The 21,631-nt window shown below is 40.7% G+C and overlaps 1 protein-coding gene across 2 annotated transcripts; it reads left to right on the forward strand.

Moving 5' to 3' along the window:
* The first annotated feature begins 895 nt into the window (after positions 1 to 895).
* LOC122300534 (probable ATP-dependent DNA helicase CHR12) lies at positions 896 to 20,791 on the forward strand. Of its 2 annotated transcripts, none has more exons than XM_043111267.1 (12): positions 896 to 1,346; positions 1,956 to 2,109; positions 2,559 to 2,623; positions 3,218 to 3,406; positions 3,887 to 4,036; positions 6,851 to 7,201; positions 7,846 to 8,105; positions 8,220 to 8,438; positions 9,446 to 9,653; positions 9,731 to 9,884; positions 10,540 to 11,145; positions 20,461 to 20,791. In XM_043111267.1, exons 1-12 carry the CDS (start codon positions 1,104 to 1,106, stop codon positions 20,586 to 20,588), a joined length of 2,727 nt encoding a protein of 908 aa, XP_042967201.1. In that variant the 5' UTR covers positions 896 to 1,103; the 3' UTR covers positions 20,589 to 20,791. The 2 variants fall into 2 exon arrangements, with proteins under 2 accessions (XP_042967201.1, XP_042967200.1); XM_043111266.1 differs by lacking the exon at positions 20,461 to 20,791 and adding an exon at positions 17,603 to 18,871 and having other exon boundaries at positions 898 to 1,346.
* The last annotated feature ends 840 nt before the right edge of the window (positions 20,792 to 21,631 follow it).

Consider the following 21,631-nt stretch of genomic DNA (forward strand, 5'->3'; position numbering starts at 1 on the left):
ACTCTCTCAGTCCCTTTTTAGAATATTCAATTTTTAATTATTTGTTCATATTTCATATTCAATGATTTGTAATGTTGATACAATGTCTCTTGGACACTTTTATGTTTGTAATTTTGTAATTGTTTAGCCTTTCAATTTTGTAATAGCTTAGTTATTATTATTAGTATATTAGGTATTAGACTCTTAGACTAGTACCTTTTATTAGCCATAAAATCAATTACCATCTATAACACTTTTTTTTTTTTTTATTCTGGTTTTTAATTTTTTTTTCTTTTTACTTATAATTTTATGGGTTGAAAATGAACTACAAGCTTTTTTTAGACCAAAAATACAAGCTTGTGGGTTATTTTTTGCCCATTGCTGATGTTTTTGGGCCATTTTTAACCCAAAAATTACTTATGGGCCTAAGTCCTAAAAGGGGTGCAGGGGGGCGGACGGATTGCCCCCACAATCCATATCCCGTCATGCGGGACGGGATACCCCGCCCTCGCATACCAGGGGTGAGGGACGGGAAAAATTTTTTTCATCCGTCCCATGTGGGGATGAGGGGCGGGGGGTCTACCCCGCACCATACGGTGCGGGTAGCACCCCTAATTCTATGGGTATGTTATTTCTTTGTGCAAACAAATAAATGGAGAAGTTGTAAATATTATCAGTGATTTTATTTATAAATTTTTTGGTAGGATTCATTATTTATATCGGTTAAATGATAAGATTTGTGTTAAAAAAATGAAGTGATATATTAGCACACGAGTGTAGCAAAACTCGAATGGAAAATACGAGGAGTAGATCAATTAAATACGAACCAAGGCGGGACTTCGGATAGTGAGAGGGGTAATTTCGTCACACAGTACAAGAGTAAAGGCGTGTTTCGTCGAGAATAAAATGATAAAAAGGGACTCTCTACCGTAACACGCCACCCAGTCCAACTATTCTTCTCGTAATTGTGTGAGCGCCGAAGAGAGGGAGAGAGGGAGAGAGAGGAGATCCTAATACGAGTTGTAACCCCAATATAGCACACGCTGATTAAAGTTTTTCGCTTTAATTTTTCAAATATTCGTTAGAACAAGGGACCGTTGGGGAGGCTCCCGCCACGGCGTGCCATGGCCCAGCTAGAGAGCCAGACCCAGAGCCAGAGCCAGACCCCGTGCCACCAGCAGCAGCAGCCCGCGGTCCTCAACACCAAATCTCTGATCTGCGCCCTCAACCTCGTGTCCCGCAACCTCCCCCTCCCTCCCGACCTCCACGACGCCGTTTCCTCAATCTACTTCGCCCCCGAGGACACTGAGGCTAATGCTGGAGGTGGCGCTGGACCCGACGACGAGTTGGTTCCCCGGAAGAGTTTGGTATGGATCCCTTAGAACTCCCCCTTCTCTGGTTTCGCTATTTCCCCTACTTCGAAAGGAGTTTTTTATAGGGCGTCTTTTTGGCTAATGGGGAATTTAGGTTTAGGATGGGTTTTTGTGGGTATTTGTTTGTCTTTATCATTGGTGTTTTCTGTTGGTTTGCGATTGTTCCTCATACCTATTGTGTGTGCGTGTATTTGTGAGTAATCATGTAATTGAAAATCTGTACTGAAAGAGATTAGTGATTCGGGTTTCTTTAGGGCTCAAGGTTGTGCCCTTGGTTGTTTGGAGAGTTTCTTCCTTTTTTTTTTTTTTTTGGGGGGGGGGGGGGGGGGGGGGGGGGTGGTGGTGTGTGGATTGGGGGAGTATGAAAATCTAGCAAAATTTGTAGTTTTATTTTATTCCTTGTTTCTCCAGTAAACACAAAGTGTTTTAGAAATTATGCAATTTCCCCTTTTTTCGGATATTTTTATTTCTGAATTTCTCTCTTTTTTTAATTTTTTGTACAAGCTGAATTTCACTTTTTATTATTATCATGTTGAGTCATTTTTTGTAATGAGAAATTAAAAAAAACTTGTTTCTTAATGTCAAATTGAAATAATTATGCAGGAAGATCGCAGTAGCTACAAAGGAGATCTGTTGGCCGACTTTGAGGATTCACTGCTGGAGCAACGTCCGAACTGCATGTCAGGTTCTGGATTGACTATAGCAAGGGAAAATCGTTATCAGAGCCACATTCAGCATCGGTTGACTGAGCTTGAAGGTTAGTTAAGAACCTCCACCTTGTGTATCATACTGTTGGTGCATGTAACTCCTAGCACAATGGGTAGCTTTATCAGGTTTTCCTTGCATACATTAATGTCAGATGGTACTCTCTGTTCTAAAAATAGAATAATTTATAGGTTTATTTTGAGTATGAAATAGCATATGTATACATTTGGTTGCTTTAAAATGTTAAGGATCAGAAGACTAAAGATGGTGCTGGTTGTTGGTTAAATTTTGATGCTGCCACTAGATCTTTGTAACATGATTTTGCCAGCTCTAGATTCCATTTCGTGATCCGCACAGCATGAAATGTGTTTGTATGAGAATGTTCAGAAGCTTTCTCTACGAAGTGATCTTTTTTTAAGAATTAATTATTTCTGATTATAAGTCATTATATAGTCGGTCTTTCAGAATGAATCACTTACTTATTATTTTTTTTGAAATTAGCATTGCCTTCAAATAGAGGTGAGGATCTGCAGACAAAGTGCTTGCTTGAGCTCTATGGAATTAAGGTAAAATAGCCACACTAAACTATGACAATTGTATACCAGTTGTGTGAAATGAAGGTAAGGAAGCATTTGGTTGTACTTTAAATTACTATTTTTCAAGCACACTATTATGTCATTAGTGGAAAAGACACACTAAACTATGACAATTGTATGCCAGTTGTGTGAATGAAGGTAAGGCAGCATTTGGTTGTACATTATTAAATGACTATTTTTCAAGCACACCATTATTTCATGGGTGGAAAAGATCAGTTCTTCAGGGAGACAGTCAATTTTTGTTGCACCTCTTCCATAATTGTCTGATGAAATTTGTTACTTAATCAAAAAAAAAAAAAAAAATTGTCTGATGAAATTTGTGATTCATCGCTTGCAAAACATAACCCAATATGGCCTCTATACAAGTCAATGATTTTACAGATGCAAATTTCTGTATTGCTTGTTGGCAGTTTATTAATATATGCACAAAATGTAGTTCTTCTAGTAATTGTAAATGGACTCGTTTTCTGTTTGTTACTACTAATATCATGGGATGACATAGGTTCTATCCTTGTCAGTGAATAGTTTTTATGTTTTAATTATTTCTTTTCTTCTTCCTAGCAGCTGGCAGAGTTGCAAAGCAGGGTTCGATCTAATGTGAGTTCAGAGTACTGGCTCCGTATGAAATGTGCTGAACCCGACAAGCAATTATTTGACTGGGGTATGATGCGTCTGCGTCGCCCACTTTATGGCGTCGGAGATGCTTTTGCCGTGGATGCTGACGACCAATTCAGGAAAAAACGGGATGCTGAGGTCAATTATTAGTTTATGCATATTTTTCTGAACTTTTATCCATATTCATTATGATGAAATTGGGAATTTGGGGTTATACGTTTTATGGTGTCTTTAGAAAGTGAAACTTCACATCATGGGATGTGCTTACACACTCTATTTGTGGGATCTTGATTGGCAGCTATGAGTTACCTGAATAGATTTTGAATTTATCTGATTATTTTAGCCATCAAGTTTCTAAAATTAACACAAATATTAGAAGAAAGCAAATGAATGCTGTATGACAGTGATAAAATAGTACAATTACTATAAACGGTCAAGTTTTGGCTTGAGAGATTCTCAGAAAGGGCCACTGATTGTGAGACTGATCTTCTTGTGTTTAACGTGATTTATGAGTTTCTAGACAGAGTATATAGATCAGAAGATCCCAAATGTGAATCCATAATGTGGAAAAATAGGAATAATGTGTTCCTGCTGACATGGTTAAAACCTTTCATGCAGAGATTGTCAAGGTTAGAAGAGGAGGAGAAGAATCAGATTGAAACTAGAAAAAGAAAATTTTTTGCAGAAATTCTCAATGCAGTTCGTGAGTTCCAGTTGCAAATTCAAGCATCCATGAAACGCCGGAAACAAAGGAATGATGGGGTACAGGTATGCTATCTCTTCCTCCATCCGTCCCTTTTTACATTTCATGAGTATTTAAAATGGGAAATGAAACAGAAACAGGGAGATCGAAGTCAGAAATGCTGCCTTAAATTATATTGAAAACTGAATGGGAAAGTTTGATTGATGAAGTAGGTATCATCTGAAAACTGTATGGTAAATGGGTTGAAGTGCTGGATGGCATTCCACAGACCTAGGTAGGTTTGTTAATAAACATTTTTTTTTATAAGTAATAATCTTTATTGAATAGATGAAACTAGGCAATGCCTAAGTACACAAGAAGTATACAAAGTGAGACACCTAGTTACATTCTAGTAGACTGAAAAGAAGATAAAAACTCATGAACATTCCCACCCTTCAAAACAATAGCAGAAAAACATTGGAAAAGAGAGAATTAAAAAAAATTCCAGATTTTCCTCACTACACGCTCCTTAAAGCACCTATCATTCCTTTCTGACCATAAACACCACATTAAGCACAAAGGTATCATCCGCCACACTGCCGCCAGTTGAGCGCTATTGTGAGTCCTATTCCAGCATGCTGGTAGATCCACCACCCTCTTAGGCATAACCCAACTCAAACCGGCTCTACGAAGAATACCAGCCCATAACTCCCCAGCCACCTCACAATGTAAAAGCAAATGATCTATCGATTCCCCACTCCTTTTACACATGTAGCACCACTCCATGACAATCATACCTCACTTTCTTAGATTATCAACCGTTAGAATCTTCCCATGTGTAGCTGTCCAGGTAAAGAAAGAAACGTTAGACGGTACTAAAACCTTCCATATACTCTTCCACAGAAAGAAAGTGGGCTGTTGGATTGTCAAAACCTTATAAAAAGATTTAACAGTAAACCTTTTTCTCCCCGTATGATTCCACAATAAACGGTCACCCCCATTGCCTCCCAGCTTTGCTGAATACAAATAACTGTAAAAAACTGCCGGCTCTTCAAGTTCTCAGTCCTGAAGGTTTCTTGTAAAAGTGACATTTCAAGTTACCGTCCCATTGGCATGACATGGTACTTCTGAAATTGGGGCCTGCTTATTTCCAGCCAAGTTAAAAACAGCTGGAAAAACAATGCAAAGAGGGCTCTCCCTACTCCATACATTGAACCAAAAGGTGGTTCGTGCTCCATCACCCACCTCAAACTTGAGATATTTTTCAAAAGTGTTCCACCCCTCTCTTATGAATTTCCATAGGCTTACTCCATAAGATCTCCTACCCTCATTAGAACACCATCCCCCCCACGCACAACCATACTTGTGATCAATAACCTCTCTCCACAACGAGTTCCCTTCCATTTGGTACCTCCATAGCCACTTCCCTAATAGTGCCTTGTTAAAAACACACAAATTTCGCACCCCTAACCCCCCATTCGCAATCAGACAGCTCACCCTTTGCCAACTCACTAGATGAAATTTAAATTCCTCCCCCATGCCACCCCACAAGAAGGCTCTGAACAACTTTTCTATCCGGTTTGCCACACCCACCGGTAATGGGAAGAGAGAGAGATAGTAAGTGGGAAGATTGGAAAGGATGCTTTTGATGAGGGTTAATCTCCCCCCTTTTGATAGGTATAACCGCTTCCAACGAGATAATCTTTTCTCAAGTCTTCTCTACCACTCCATCCCAAATACTCTTTGCTTTGAATGACGCCCCTAAGGGAAGTCCAAGATATTTCATAGGAAGAGAGGCAATTTTACAACCCAATAACTCCGCTAAAGAGGCTATATTACTCACATCCCCCACCAGAACCAACTCCGACTTCTCCAAGTTCACCTTGAGTCCCGAAACACCTTCAAAACACAACAAAACTGCCCTTAGAGCTTGAATCTGGCCACTAACAGCATCACAAAAAAATGAGAGTATCATCCACAAAAAGTAGGTGAGAAATGGAACTCACATTACTATTGCTGCCCACTGAAAAACCAGCAAGAAATCCCCCCCTTACAGTAGCCTCCACCATGCGACTCAAAGCCTCCATTGCAATAACAAAAAGGAAAGGGGAGAGCGGGTCTCCTTGTCTTAGACCCCTAGAAGTCTGAAAAAATCCACATGATCTTCCATTGACTAAAACTGAAAACCGAGCGGTCGAAACACAATGTTTAATCCATTCACACCACCTATCCCCGAAACCACATCTTCCATTGTTAATAAACATTGTTGGAACTGTTGGGGGAGTTTTTTTTTTTTTTTTTTTTTTGGGGGGGGGGGGGGGGGGGGGAGGAAGGGGTCAAGCATTGTGTCTCATGTATTTCAAGAAATGCTCGAATGCCTTTGAACTTCAAAACCATGTCCCTTACTCCATTCAATCTTAACGGCGGGACAAATCGTGTATGTAGATACTACATGGAAATATATTTAAACCATTGTTTTGTGTGGTATCTTTATAACTTGATTATGAGTGTTATTTAAGTCATGTAGAACATATGTGGTACCTATCTCATGTAATTATATCACATAAGTTACCGGAAAGTTTCTATATCAAGAAATAGGGGATTACATGTCTCATGTGTCTGGCACTCTCTCTCTTTCTAAAGTTCTTTACCTTCTTTGGAAATGTCTTCGCATACATTTTTTAAAACTATATTGTTTTCTTTACATCTTTCCTATGTGAGGAATGCTTAGGAAGAAACAAGTTACATAATCTTTTGGGACTGATTCTCTTTAGAAGATAATTGTTATATTTGGAGAGGGAGAGACAGAGAGTGAGTGAGGAACTTTATTGTTAATTTTTGTTGGAGTATATTGGTTATCAATTGAAGAGAAGGTAAAAGGAGCACTTATATTTTAACAGGCATGGCATGGAAGGCAAAGGCAACGTGCTACACGGTTAGAGAAATTGAGGTTCCAAGCTTTGAAGGCTGATGATCAAGAAGCATACATGAGAATGGTAAAAGAAAGCAAGAATGAACGATTGACAATGCTTCTGGAAGAAACAAATAAACTTCTTGTAAACTTGGGAGCAGCCGTTCAACGTCAGAAAGATTCTAAACATTCAGATGTGATAGAGGACTTGAAAGACTCAGAAGCTGATTCGCCTGAGGAAGAGATGGACATCATTGATTCCAGTCACAATATTGAAACTAGTGATTTACTTGAAGGTCAAAGACAGTATAACTCAGCCATCCATTCAATTCAGGAGAAGGTAAGGATAAAGCCATAATGTGCATCTTTTTCTTTTCTTTTTTAATCTGTAAACCATAATGTGCATCTTATTACTTGGTGCTAGATTATTTCATAAAAAAATTAGACTGCAGGACATTTCATCGGAATGAGACTGTAATTGGTGGTTGCTATGTGAATGTTGAACAAGGCCTTCATGTAATTTGTAAGAAAGGCACAATTCCATATAGCACTTGTGCAGTATATGAGGTTTATCTTGCTCTTTTATGGTGAGCAGGCTGAAACTTAGCAGTTTCCTCCTGGAAGTTGCCTAGGCTCTTGAATGGGGCCATATGTTGTTAATCATTGCTTCTGATGTCAGCAAACTCGTATGGTCACTTTTGTATGTCTCTGAGATTTAATTATGTTCTAGAATCTTTGTAGATTTTATAGGTGGGGTAATATGCAAACAGATTCCAGCCCAAAAGTATATGTGTTGAACTGCTTGACCAGTGCATCAATTTATTTGAGAATGCTTGATGTTGAAGAGTTGAATGGATTTTGAAGAAATCATGACTGCAAACTCCATTCAGCTCTTTATTTTTGGTTGATAATAATAGAAACCTAATTATAATACTCAAAAAATCATGAGGGGATCAGAGAATCTAACTGAGTTTAGTTCTACAGGTAACTGAACAACCATCCATGCTTCAAGGAGGAGAATTAAGGCCATACCAGGTAGAGGGGCTTCAGTGGATGGTCTCCTTGTTTAATAACAACTTAAATGGAATTTTAGCTGATGAGATGGGGTTGGGGAAGACAATACAAACTATTTCGCTGATAGCATATCTCATGGAGTACAAGGGTGTGCCTGGGCCTCACTTGATAGTGGCTCCGAAGGCTGTATTACCAAATTGGATCTATGAATTCTCAATGTGGGCTCCTAGGTATGCAGGAAGCATTTTTTGAAACTGTCAATGTGAGCACGTGCATGCACGTTTTCTGTTTCCCAGTGTAAGATGTATTTTGAAATGATCCTTTGATTTTCTTTTGTGATCCAGTATTGCAGCTTTTCTTTACGATGGACGTTTAGATGAGAGAAAAACAATGAGGGAAGAGTTATTAGGGGAGGGGAAGTTTAACGTGTTGATCACACACTACGATCTTATCATGAGAGATAAGGCATTTTTGAAGAAAATTCAGTGGTACTACATGATTGTTGATGAAGGGCATCGGTTAAAGAATCATGAGAGTGTTCTTGCAAAGACTCTCGTCTCAGGGTATGATTGACCTTACTTGTCATGTTTTAATATAAATGATGCATTCAAATAGGATTGAAGAAGTGACTTCAGCCTCCACCTCTTGCTTTTGGAGGAGGACATACCATTTTGCCCAAAGAGCAGTAATGGCACTTCTTGTTTCTTCTATCTGTTTTCTTTCAATGATTTTAAGTTAAATTGCATGATTGTGGTATGACTGTTTACCAAAATTGGCTGTTTACCTGCTCTATAACTGTTAAACATGGTTATCGAGAAATGAATCCATTAGTGGATTGGCTTGAGAAGCAAGGAGCAAGAGGGCACACAGGAATTCCACACACTCCAGAGTATTCCAAAAGAAGTTCAAGGGTTCCTGAAACTTGACAAAATTGGCTTGCCTACCATCCATTGTAAATGGACCCTTTGTGTTTGGGTGTTGATGCATAATAGAGTTAGGCAACTGGTCCTCGCATCCATCCAGTTGCACATGTTACCATGGTTTTCCTCTGCCATAAACAAGAGTTCTATCAATAAAGCTTATGGGGAGTAGTCCTTTTTAAAAAAAAAAAAAGTGGTATGGCTGTTTAGTTCAGGGAGTATCTTCCTATTGTCTGCCTTTTAAAGTAGAGGTACTCTACATAATGGAAAAAGATCAGCCTTTTCTCACGGACCACACAGAAAGAATGATATTGGTGTAGAATTTGGATCACGCATCAGTCATAGTAAGTCTATTTATTTGGATTATTTTCTTTGCATAATAATGATATATGATTAGAAATTTGAAACCTTCTTCTTCTTCTTTTCCCTTTTAACTCATAATGCATTACAATGTTTGGCCAAAGTAGAAGTTGCCTTTCAATGCCTTTTTAGATGATTGCTTGTTACACCCCCTTCTTGTAAGGTTAGGAATAGCACGTCATAACATTATAATGATTTTACAATTTTTTGAATTTGGATCACCTTTTATGAAGAAACCAAAAAACAAAATGAAAAACAATTATTTGATTTGAGTTTTTTCTTGTTTACAGCTATCAGATACGACGGAGGCTTCTCTTAACCGGTACCCCAATACAGAATAGTTTGCAGGAATTATGGGCCTTGCTTAATTTTCTTCTGCCACACATTTTCAATTCAGTTCAAAATTTCGAGGAGTGGTTTAATGCACCATTTGCAGACAAAGGCGATGCTTCTCTTTCAGATGAGGAAGAACTACTGATCATTCGTCGTCTGCATCAAGTGAGGACTATCTCCTAATCTGTGCTTTCTACCATTTTCTCATGACTTGTTTGTTGATATGTGTTATTGATTCCTAGGTGATAAGGCCATTCATATTGAGGAGGAAAAAGGATGAGGTGGAGAAGTACCTTCCTGGAAAATCCCAGGTCATTTTGAAATGTGATACATCCGCTTGGCAGAAAGCATACTATCAACAGATTACAGATGTGGGCAGAGTTGGGCTAGATAATGGTTTGTTGCCTCTGTACATGCAATCTATGCAACTGCGATTTCCATCCTACTTTTTAAAAAATATCAACGGGTAGAAAACCCAATTTAAAAATGAAGTTAATGTTTCTCAAAATGCTTATGATTTGGGAAAATGCTTAATTTGGTAGGCGATTTCAAAGTTTTTATTTATTTATTATTCTACCATTAAGAACCGAACTATGGTTGTGGTTTCAATTTTCAGGCTGTCAAGAATGTTGGTGTGATCTTTGTGAGTGATCACTTCAAGTGAAAATGCGGAAGGTTTAATATCATATCACCACTACCAAGACCTTTCTTTAAGAGAATCAAAGCCTAAAATATCAATACTATGACTTCCTGTACTTTTGGATTTAATAAAGCATGTATAGTTTTTTCAAAATGTTAACTAAACGGCTGCCACCTTGTTCAAGAAGCAAGCCATAATAACAATGCCATCCAGTGGCTTAAGAGCTCCCAGTTCCATATTATCTTCTAACTACTGCAGTTTTCTCAGAGAGAACTGCAGAATAGCTGTATTTTTCTTTTGATATCATTGAACTGTTCTTGCATATTTTTTTCTGTTCATGTTGAAGTTTATCTTTATATTTCAAATTGTGTTGAAGTAACCACCCATTCACCAAGTGGTAACAATTTGCAGGTTCCGGGAAATCAAAGGGTCTACAGAACCTGACCATGCAGCTCAGAAAATGTTGTAATCACCCATACCTTTTTGTTGCAGCAGATTATAATACATGGCAAAAGGAGGAGATAGTCAGAGCATCGGGGAAATTTGAACTTCTTGATCGTTTACTGCCAAAACTCCATAGAGCAGGGCATAGAGTTCTGCTTTTCTCACAAATGACTCGTCTCCTTGACATTTTGGAAATTTATCTGCAACTTCACAATTATAAGTATCTTAGACTTGATGGTAACACGAAAACTGAGTATAGAGGGACTCTAGTAGAACAATTCAATGCTCCTGACTCTCCTTTCTTTATGTTTCTCTTGAGCACTCGTGCTGGAGGTCTTGGTTTGAACTTACAATCAGCAGATACAGTAATACTTTTTGACATTGACTGGAACCCTCAAAATGATCAGCAGGCCGAAGATCGAGCCCATCGTATTGGACAGAAAAAGGAAGTTAGGGTATTTGTGCTGATTACTGTTGGATCAGTTGAAGAGGCAATCTTAGAGCGGGCAAAGCAGAAGATGGGCATTGATGAAAAGGTCATCCAAGCTGGACTTTTCAATACAACTTCCACAGGTTTGTAATTTCATCCATCACTACTCCTGCATTTTTAAAATGTAAGTCCTCCCTTAGGGAACATCCGAATAAATGTCTACTTTCTGAAAGTGGAATATCTCGTTTCTTTGTATACCCAATATTTCCCTTTTTAGAAAACTAAGCAAGTTTCTCGTGAAGGTCAGGAACTCCTATTAAAAGGTGGGCTGTTTTTAAGGAGATGCCATACTTGTTTTTAATATTCGCGTTTAGAAACATGGAGGGAACATTTATTCATTTTTTTCATTCTCTGCTTCAGAGATAGGGCGGTAATATCTTCACTATTTAGTGAGAAACTGGTTGGCATCACTGCCACAAAAATTCCCACCCATTCCATGAATACCGTTGCCATGTTCCAGTAAAGATTTTATCACTCAATCAACAGAAAAATGTAGTGTTGGATATAAATGTCTCTATGCATGTCCAACCAGAAGCAGTAATATAAGGGAAGTAGACTACTTTTTAGGTGTCATGTAACTTATCTAGCAATCAAATAGGAACATTTGTTCCCTGCACTAACTTTCATTTTTCTCTCCGTACAAGTGCGAAAATTTCTGTGTTTTCTTTGTTTTGTCGAGGATGGAAGTTAGTTAGGAAAGTGTATTTGTGATACCGATTGTTACATTGTTTTATTCCCGGGATATTGTGATTGAAAACAAATTATTTTCGGTTGTGAGAGAAGGTGGTTTAATACGTTTAACTGAGAGAGGGAAGAGGTTCAAACAAGAGCTGTTGTTGGGATTGCACACTGCGCAATGGCTGGGGAGAGCTTTGGAGGATTGTGGGAGGGGTGAAAGTTACTCATCCAAGAGGGAAGGCTATCGGAGTTTTGTAGTACAGAGAGGCTCGAACAGTAGAGAGAATTTTTTGGAGGTCTCTGTCTATGGTGAGGGAGATCGTAGGAGTTTCCTCATTATTCCTGATGAGGAGGGAGGTAGGGGCTGGAAAAGACTTTCCGGGATCTTAAAGGATGGCTCACAGTTGGACAGAAGCAAGGTGGAGCTTGTAGAAGGTGCACAGAGGAACCTGTGGAGAGAAGAACCGTCGGCGAGGTCATACAAGGAGGTGGTTGTGGCGGCAGGGACGCAAGGAGAGAAGAGTAAGGGGGTCGGTGGGGGAAGCCTAGAGGCAGTAGGGCCACATTGAGCCCCTCGTGACCAGACGTGGGAGAGAGATGATGGCAGAGACGTGAGGGAGGTGCTCTGCATGGTACGTGATTTGCAGACTCAAATGGAGAAGTTGCAGGGAGAGGTGGCTAAAATTGTAGTTGATGTCGGGGCCATAAGGGGGAGATACGAAACGGGGAGCTTTAGGGGAAGGGCTCTTAAAGGTAACCAAGATGGGCCACGGGCCAAGGCCCAGGTTGCGTTCAGGAATGAGGCTTGGACACACGGGGAGTGGGCCTGGGATTGGTATGAAGAGGGGCCGAAACTAAGGAAGCCGATGCAAGCCCGTAAGGAGTGAAGGGGTTGGGCATCGAATCCGGGTAGAGATGGGGGGAGGGTCTCTCCTCTGCCAGAATCCTCACGAGGCCATCGGCGGGAGACGGACTTTCTCTCCGAGAAACAGAAAGTGACGGCGAAACTATCGGAGGGGGAAGTTGCACCCATTTCGCCGACGAAGCTCCAGAGTGCTATCTCTGAGCCTTCGGTGGAACTCCCACCACTTCAGACTGCACAGAACGTGCCGACAGGGGGAGGGGATGTCACCGAAAGTCCAACGAGTCCACCAGAGATGTTTAGGGAGGCCGTAGAGGTGGGGGATTGCCGGAATGAGGTTGTTGAAGTTTCGGTCAGTGAAGATCTCTGTCAATACGCCTCGGCAAGTGGTATCACCCTTCGGGGAATGCACAGAGGAAGTCGATAGGGAGGGGATGAGGGCTCCAAGGAACCGACGAGCACACCAGAGCTGCACAGGGAGGTCGCTTTGGTGGGGGATTACGGGACGGGGATCTGTAAACTTGGAATGTGAGGATCTTTTTCAATATGTGTCGGCAAGTGAAGAACAGAGTTTGAGTGATCATGGCGGGTCTGTTGGGCTTGTGAGTGGGGAAGATAATGAAGGCTTAGAGGAACAGCGGGAGTGTAGAGTGCAGAATCCTATCCCATTGAATTGTTTGTACCCAGACCCAGCCTATGTTTCAGACTGGGTGTTGCAGACAGTTAGTGATATTAAGGACTTGATAGGTTTGAAGTGTGATGGGTATGAGGAACAATTCATGGCGTTATTCACAGCTATTGAAGCTGGACACCAATAACAAAGAAAAACTGATTCCAAGAAACAACGTGAACTCAAGAGACTTACATGGTCTATGAATTCTGAAGGTAGTTCAAGCCGAGAGAGATCAAAAGGGAAGGGACTGGCTTTACCCAATAAATGAAACCAAAAATCCTTTCATGGAATGTCCGCGGACTTAATGAGGCTAGTAAGCGACTTCAAGTAAGAAACTTACTGCGGGAGTGGAAGGCGGATATTATTTGTTTACAGGAGACGAAGCTGAAAATTATTTCTACAAAAACAATACGCAGTTTATGGAGCTGTATATACGTAGATTGGGTGTACTTGGCAGCTAATGGGGCCTCAAGAGGAGTGTTGGTGATGTGGGACAAAAGGGTGGTGGAAAAAAGGGAGGAGTTTATAGGTCTCTTCTCAGTAGCATGTTCTTTTAGGAATGTGCTAGATGGTTTCTTGTGGGCCTTTGCCGGGGTCTATGGTCCTAACTCAGACACCGATAGAAAATTACTGTGGGATGAGTTACCAGGGGTGCATAGCTGGTGGGATCTCCCTTGGTGCATTGGTGGTAATTTCAATGTCACAAGATTCCCAAGTGAGTGTTATGGAAACAGAAGAATGAGGTCCGCTATGGCTGATTTTTTCCGAATGCATCTTTGAGCTAAACCTTGTAGACTTACCTCTAGCGGGTGGTTGTGGTACGTGGGCTAACAATCAGACTTGGTCAAGACTTGACAGATTTTTAATCTCCCCGGAGTGGGAAATTCATTATCCGGAGGTATGGCAAAAAAGATTAACGCGTTTATGCTCGGATCATTGGCCTATTATGTTGGATAGCGGGGGGATTCAAAGAAGGCGTCGGCATTTTAAGTTCGAAAATATGTGGCTGAAATCTGAAGGTTTCGTGGATAGGGTTGGAAGATGGTGGTCATCCTATCAGATACAGGGTACTCCAAGCTACATCTTTGCTGGAAAACTAAAGGCCTTGAAGCAAGACTTAAAACAGTGGAATATGCAATCCTTTGGTAACATCAGGGAACTTATGAAAACCAAGCAAACAGAGATTCAAGAACTTGAAAGGGTTCAGGAATCTAGGCCTTTGAACCAGGAGGAAGCGGCTCAAAAGTTAGTTTTGGTTTCAAATCTCGAGAGGTTCATCCTTATGGAAGAGATCTCATGGAGATAGAAGTCGAGAGCGTTATGGTTGAGATAAGGTGATCGTAGCACAAAGTTCTTCCATAGAATTGCTAATTCTCACAGGAGATATAATAATATTGAGAAGTTGAAGATTGATGGGGTAGAATGTAAGGAAGAGCAAGTGATTAACAATCATGTGGTTGGTTTTTTTGAACAACTTCTTTCCGAGCAGGAGGTTTGGAGGCCTAAGTTAGAGGGGCTGATTTTTTAGACCATAGGGACGATGGAGGCAAATCATTTGGAGAGGCCGTTTGAGGAAGGCGAGGTGTTAGAAGTGGTTAGGAAAATGGCATCAGATAAGGCACCGAGTCCTGATGGTTTCTCTATGGGATTCTTTCAAACATGCTGGGAGGTACTAAAGGAGGATCTAATGAAGGTGTTCCGGGAGTTCTACTTGTTTGGAAAGTTTGAGAAATGCTTAAACGCCACTTTTCTTGCTTTGATACCAAAAGAGTGGGGGCGGAGGAGATTAAGGATTTTAGACCCATAAGCTTGGTTAATGGGGTGTACAAGATTCTATCTAAGGTTCTTGCAAATCGTCTTAGCAAGACAGTGGGAAAATAATCTCAAATCCTCAAAATGCCTTCGTAAAGGATAGGCAGATTTTAGATGCAGTACTCATTGCAAACGAATGTTTGGACAGTAGAATGAAAGCGGGCCTTCCAGGGATTATTTGCAAGTTAGACATGGAGAAGGCATACGACCATGTCAACTGGGATTTTCTCATAGACATTCTGGGAAAGTGTGGCTTTGGAGGGAGATGGTGTTCCTGGATCCGTTGGTGTATCTCTACAGTGAAATTTTCAGTCCTAATAAACAGAAGCCCAACGGGATTCTTCAGTAGCACAAGAGGCCTGAGACAAGGCGATCCATTGTCCCCACTTCTTTTCGTTTTTGTGATGGAAGCCTTGAGTAAAATGATTTCAGTTCTGGTTGCAAATGGGAGGTTGAACGGGTATTCGATCGGTCCCTCGGGAGAGGGTAATATTAGTATTTCTCACTTATTATTTGCAGATGACACCCTGATTTTCTGCGAGGCGGACCAAAGCTAGGTTCGGGTCCTGAAGGTATTACTTCTCTGTTTCGAGGTGGTCTCAGGATTGAAAGTGAATCTGGACAAGTCAGAGATGGTGCCTATCGGAGGCGTTCTGCAGTTAAGACTCTTGGCTAATACTCTAGGATGCAAGATTGCCTCACTCCCTATGACCTATCTAGGCCTTCCATTGGGGGCTCCTTCGAGAGCGGCTGCTATCTGGGACACAGTGATTGAGAAAATAGAGTATCGATTGGCAGGGTGGAAGCGTATGTATTTATCTAAAGGGGGTAGAACTACTCTTATCAAGAGTACTTTATCCAATCTTCCGACTTACTTCTTGTTCTTATTCCCTATTCCAGCACGGACGGCACTTCGCATTGAAAAGCTTCAAAGGGATTTTTTGTGGGAAGGTATGGGCGAGGAATTCAAGTTTCATCTTGTCAGGTGGGAACAGGTATGTAGGCCTCTGGCAAATGGTGGTCTGGGCATAAGAAATTTGAGACTGTTTAATAGAGCATTACTTGGTAAGTGGTTATGGCGTTACCATAGAGAACCAGAAGCACTTTGGAAGTTGGTGATTGAGAGTAAATACGAAGGTTCATGGGGTGGATGGTGTACTAAGGAAGTAAGAGTGGCGTATGGTGTGGGGTTGTGGAAACATATCAGGCAAGGTTGGGGGGTTTTCTCTCGGCACACTAGTCTTCGTTTAGGAGAAGGGAATAGAATCAAGTTCTGGCACGACACATGGTACGGTAATTGTGCACTTAAGGAACTATTCCCGACACTGTTCAGGGTGGCAAGAGCCAGAGAGGCCTCGGTGGCTGAGGTCATGGTGGTAGTAGGAAATCAAATCCAATGGAACATCAATTTCAGCAGGGCAGCGCAAGATTGGGAGTTGGACAGCTTTGAAGCCTTTCTAAGTTTGTTATACTCAATCAGACCAAGCAACCAGCCCTTAGACGTATTGTGGTGGATACCTTCAAACAAAGGTATGTTCACGGTACGTGAGTTCTATAAGTCCTTAACACAAATGCATCACCCCCAGTTCCCATGGAAAAGACTGTGGAAACACAAAGCTCCCCTCAAAGCAGCCTTCTTTGTATGGTCAGCTGCTATGGGGAAGATTCTCACAACGGATAATCTGAGAAAACGAAGGGTGATCATTGTAGATTGGTGTTGTATGTGTAGGAACGGGGGCGAATCGGTGGGGCATCTACTACTACACTGCGAGGTAGCTAGAGGGTTGTGGAACGAGGTATTTAGCCGTTTAGACTTGGGTTGGGTTATGCCGGAGACAGTAGTGGCAACACTAGCTAGCTGGACTGACATAAGGGGTAACGACCAGATAAAGGTCTTATGGAAGATGATTCCGATTTGTATCATGTGGTGCATATGGCAGGAGCGCAATGCACGGACGTTCGAGGACAAAGAGAGATCGATGGAGGAACTTAAAGCTTTCTTTTTTAGAACTCTTTGTACTTGGGCCATTGCTGTTAATTTTAATGGCCAAGATTTGCATGATTTTCTTATTTCCCTTGTTCCTACATAGTTAGGACATTCTTTGTACTGAGCGAGGCTTTGCCAATTCTTTTATTAATATACTTCTTACTTTTCTCAAAAAATGTAACTTATCTAGCAAAGTCTCTTCTCGTCATACACAGATACTGAGCTAGGAGCCCAACTATGGGAGGACAGATGGGCTTCGAATTGGATAGGTCTGCCTTCCCTTTGAAAGCCCATATGTCAATGGTTCTCCAATGGACTACCTCGGGCATTGTCTGTGAGGTGTCTCAAACTTGCTACAGACACTTTATGGGAAAGAACCATTTTTGTTGTGTTTTCTGTTCAAGTTCGATATATTTTGTTAAGGTTTACAACAATTGGATATGTTGCATGCTTACTAGTGATGTATGTATTCGCTCGTGGGTTTTCTTACTGAACATGCGTTGACTTGGCAAATCTTTATGCGTACAGCTCAGGACAGCAAGCAGATGCTAGAGGAGATCATGCGCAGAGGTACAAGTTCACTCGGGACAGATGTGCCAAGTGAGAGAGAAATCAATCGCCTTGCTGCCCGATCAGATGAGGAATTCTGGCTGTTTGAGAAAATGGATGAGGAAAGAAAACAGAAGGAGAAATACAGATCTCGGCTTATGGAAGAACATGAAGTGCCCGATTGGGCATATTCTGCTCCCGAAATTAAGGAAGATGAGACCTTAGGTATTGACAGTGGCGGTGTCACTGGAAAGCGTAGAAGAAAGGAGGTGGTTTATGTTGATACTCTGAGTGATTTACAGTGGATGAAGGCTGTGGAAAATGGAGAAGACATGTCAAGGCTTTCAGTTAGAAGGAAGAGAAGAGATCCTTTTGCATCTGAGGGAAATGCATCGGCTATACATAATGCAGTTTCAGAGGAAAAGGTCTTGGAGTTGGGGAATGAAATCATGCCTACGACAAGTGAAGATAACACTGCTCTGGCCCAAACCCCAGCCCCAAAGGGACCCAAGTCTGAAGATGCTGAGAAACATGAATATCATGGTTTTGGAGGAAGCAACTGGAATGGGCATATGTTTACATGGAATGCTCATAAGAGAAAGAGATCAAGCTATGTTATCCCGAGCTCGTCATCGGATTCTAGAGGGCAGAATTCCAATGGAAGAGGTGGATGGACTTGATCAAGATGACTCAAAAAGAATATGAAACATGGATATAAGATATCCAATCAAGTACCTTAGCCTCATTGTATTTTTAGCCGCTAGTGTAACATACAAGAGGCTCGAGCGTGTGCTCAGATGTTATAGGCTCACCTGATATTCTGGGGCAGTGAGCTTTGGATGATAAATTTAACTGGTGCAGTAATGTTCACTCCTCCACCTCCAGTCATTCTGCTGTTATGAGCATGTTCCGTATCGGCAACAATAATGGCAAGTACTTCAATTATTTTGCTCTCTATGAGTTTCCAGAGGAATCATCTGATTGGATAACCAACTTAAGAGACTCCTAAGCGGTGTGCAGAGAAAAGGAGGAATATTTGTATTGATGGTGTAGTTACAGTTGGTAAGGGAATATGTTTTTTTTTTTTCAAAAAAAAAAAAAAAAGAGAGAGAAAGAAAAACAAAGGATGGGAGAGCATTTTGCAAGTATATGAATTGGATCCGACTCTTGTGCTCGCGGACAAAATGTAAAACATATCTTCTAAGTTTGCAAGGTTCAGTTCGATTAATTTAGTTTTCTTAAATGCCATTTGAACTTTCTCTACCATTGTTCAGATCCTTTCAAAATAATTGAGAAAACATTGCATAAAAGTCAAGGTAACCGATCTTTTCGAGTGAACTCTGTTACGAATAATTACGTTCACGTATTTACGTGAAAAGGACACAGTTTTTCTGTGGAGATTAACGCACAAATCACTCGAGCAGCTTGCTTGGAGATGCCAACATTCATTGAATAGAGCTCCGCCAAGCAAGCCTATGATTTCAGTAGTGCTCCAAATGCCCCACATCATTCTCAACCAAAGCATTGTTTGAGAAGTTCAGACGTGCAAGATGCTACGGTTCCAGTGCAGCAGAAAACATACTCCTGAGTTCAAGAGTTTCTGCCTCTTTTAACTCTGAAAGGTCTGATTTCTTCTCCATCTGAACCTAGAAGGAAATCAGACCCGGGATAACCAAAATGACATTTTTTCATGCATGAGTAGCTGAATAACGATACCTGTATGCAAAAATGGTAATTAGGACTGAGCAGAAATCCGAAAATCCGATTCCGACCCCGCCTCCGCTCCGGCTCTGCTCCGGAGTCAGAGTTTTTTCCCACTGAAAAGTTGGAGTCGGAGTCGGAGGTGGAGGTGTTCCAACTCCGACTCCGCTTCGATCTGACTCCGGCGCACCGAATCCGACTCTGACTCATTCTCCGACTCCGATTCCAACTCCGACTTTTATATTAACATCTAATAAATAATAATGTATAAACATTATAATAAATAATATAAGTTAATATAGTTACTATAAGTTAGTTTACATTACTAATTTATTATAAGTTACTATAAGTTAATATAGTTACACTATAAGTTACTATACCTTATTTTAATATCAAATATCTTATTTTATTTTATATAAATATTATATATATAGTATAGTTTATATATATATAATATACTATATAACTATATATATACTGTATAGTATTAGAGTCATTAGACTATATATAGTTATACTTATATAATATATAGTTATATTATATATAATAGTATAGTTAATATATATAGTATTAAAACAAAATTAATATTTGATTTAGGGTTTACATAAAAAAAAAAAAAAAAAAAAAAAAAAAAAAAAAAAGCTGAAAATACCAAAACAGAGCCCAGACAGCATCGTTGGACTCTGTTTTGGTCACAAAAACAGAGTTCATTACTCCAAAACGGCACCGTTTTGGAGGTAGACGGCACCTTTTACTTTAGGCCAAACAAGATTTAATTTCCCCCCGAGTCCGGTCCCCTACTCTCAGTCTCAACTTTGCTTTAGGGTTTACCACTTTACTTCAGTCACACATTCGGCCATTTGCATCCTAACTCAGCCCCCACGATTTGGCCACGAAACGGCGCCACAATCTCAGCTACAACCCAGCCCCAACTTCCGACGCGTCGTTGCTTCTCCGATATCTCCTCTCTCTCTCTCTCTCTAACAGAAATCGTTCGATTCGTTCTTGGGTTTGAAACTTTGAAATCTGTTTTAGTTATTTTGAATCTTTGATTTCTCTTTTATCTGTTATGGTTTTGATATATATATATATATATATATATTTGTTTTTTGATTTTTTTGAAGCTCTGTTTTCAGGTGCCCCAGTCGGCACTCGACAGTCCCTGTCGGCCATCGCCCCGAGTCCCACGCCGTCGCAGATCTGGGTCATCGCACGGTGCCCACTGCCCTCCCACGGTCTCACTAACTCCGTTCCGACAAGTTAGAGTCAGAGCCGAAGAGGAGCATATAGCCTCCAGAGCTGGAATCGGACTCGAAGTCGGAAGACCCAGATACTGACTCCAATCTGTCGGTGCTCAGCCCTAATGGTAACCATGCTCCTGAAGAACGTAGTCTTATATTCAATGTGATTTCCAAACAATTTGGAACCCACAAACTAAACTCAGTGTGTCGGCAATTTGGGAGACATTGCTAGCTTGCACTTCCACCATTCGGTGCAAAATAGCAAAAGACTTCAATCATTTCACTCCAAGGGTTTCCTAATAGCAGGCAGCCATAGTTGATAAATCCAGAATCTAAACTACAAAAGTAAGAAATTATGATATAAAACTTGCAGCATTTGCACTCACACAACCAGCAGCATCAATAATAATGTCACAACATCCCGTGCACAAAACTAATGAATACCCGGTCGCCTTTACTATCATACTTCAAGAACCCAAAATAAATGTTAAGATAATGGAACGCATACAACCTTCACATTTTGAAGCATTAAACCACTGGCTTTGAAGCATGGAAATCATCTGGCATTTGTCATTCGAGTTAGTTCTGATAGTTCCCTATCTTAACTTCTCTGACAACTCCAACTCGTTATTGCCTAATGACTTGTATAGGCAACCCATATGCAAATGGAATTTGAATAAAGAAAAATCATGCCAGCTGTGGCTGCCCATGCCTCCCATAAATTTAGATGGACAGCATGGAAAATTTGCAAACTGAAAGGAAACAATGGTTACGTTTATTGCAAAGCATTCACATAGTGAGTTTTAAACGCATCGCTCTGATGCCCTTCCCCATCTATTGTATTACCTCGTCCTACATCCATCATGGTTAGACCTCTTATACAAAATATGCCTGATTTCATCATCGTTACTAGCCCAGAATACGATAAACTGAAGGCACTCTTAGATGCATGAAGCAACATGCCAAGCAAAATGTCTAAAAAGGTTTGATATTAAGTAATAACAGACCAGTTTTCTGGGTTGTCTCCCAAAATCCAATTGAAGAGGGCACACATGGCATGCAGTAG

This window comes from Carya illinoinensis, chromosome 2 (assembly GCF_018687715.1).
Source record: "Carya illinoinensis cultivar Pawnee chromosome 2, C.illinoinensisPawnee_v1, whole genome shotgun sequence".
Taxonomy (NCBI): domain Eukaryota; kingdom Viridiplantae; phylum Streptophyta; class Magnoliopsida; order Fagales; family Juglandaceae; genus Carya; species Carya illinoinensis.

Excerpts from the sequence above, each read along its gene's own strand:
- LOC122300534 (XM_043111266.1), top strand. The coding sequence starts at position 1,104 with ATGGCCCAGCTAGAGAGCCAGACCCAGAGCCAGAGCCAGACCCCGTGC. Across the intron at positions 2,110-2,558 it reads TCGGTTGACTGAGCTTGAAG|CATTGCCTTCAAATAGAGGT; the intron begins GTTAGTTAAGAA and ends TTTTGAAATTAG. Across the intron at positions 9,885-10,539 it reads CAGAGTTGGGCTAGATAATG|GTTCCGGGAAATCAAAGGGT; the intron begins GTTTGTTGCCTC and ends AACAATTTGCAG.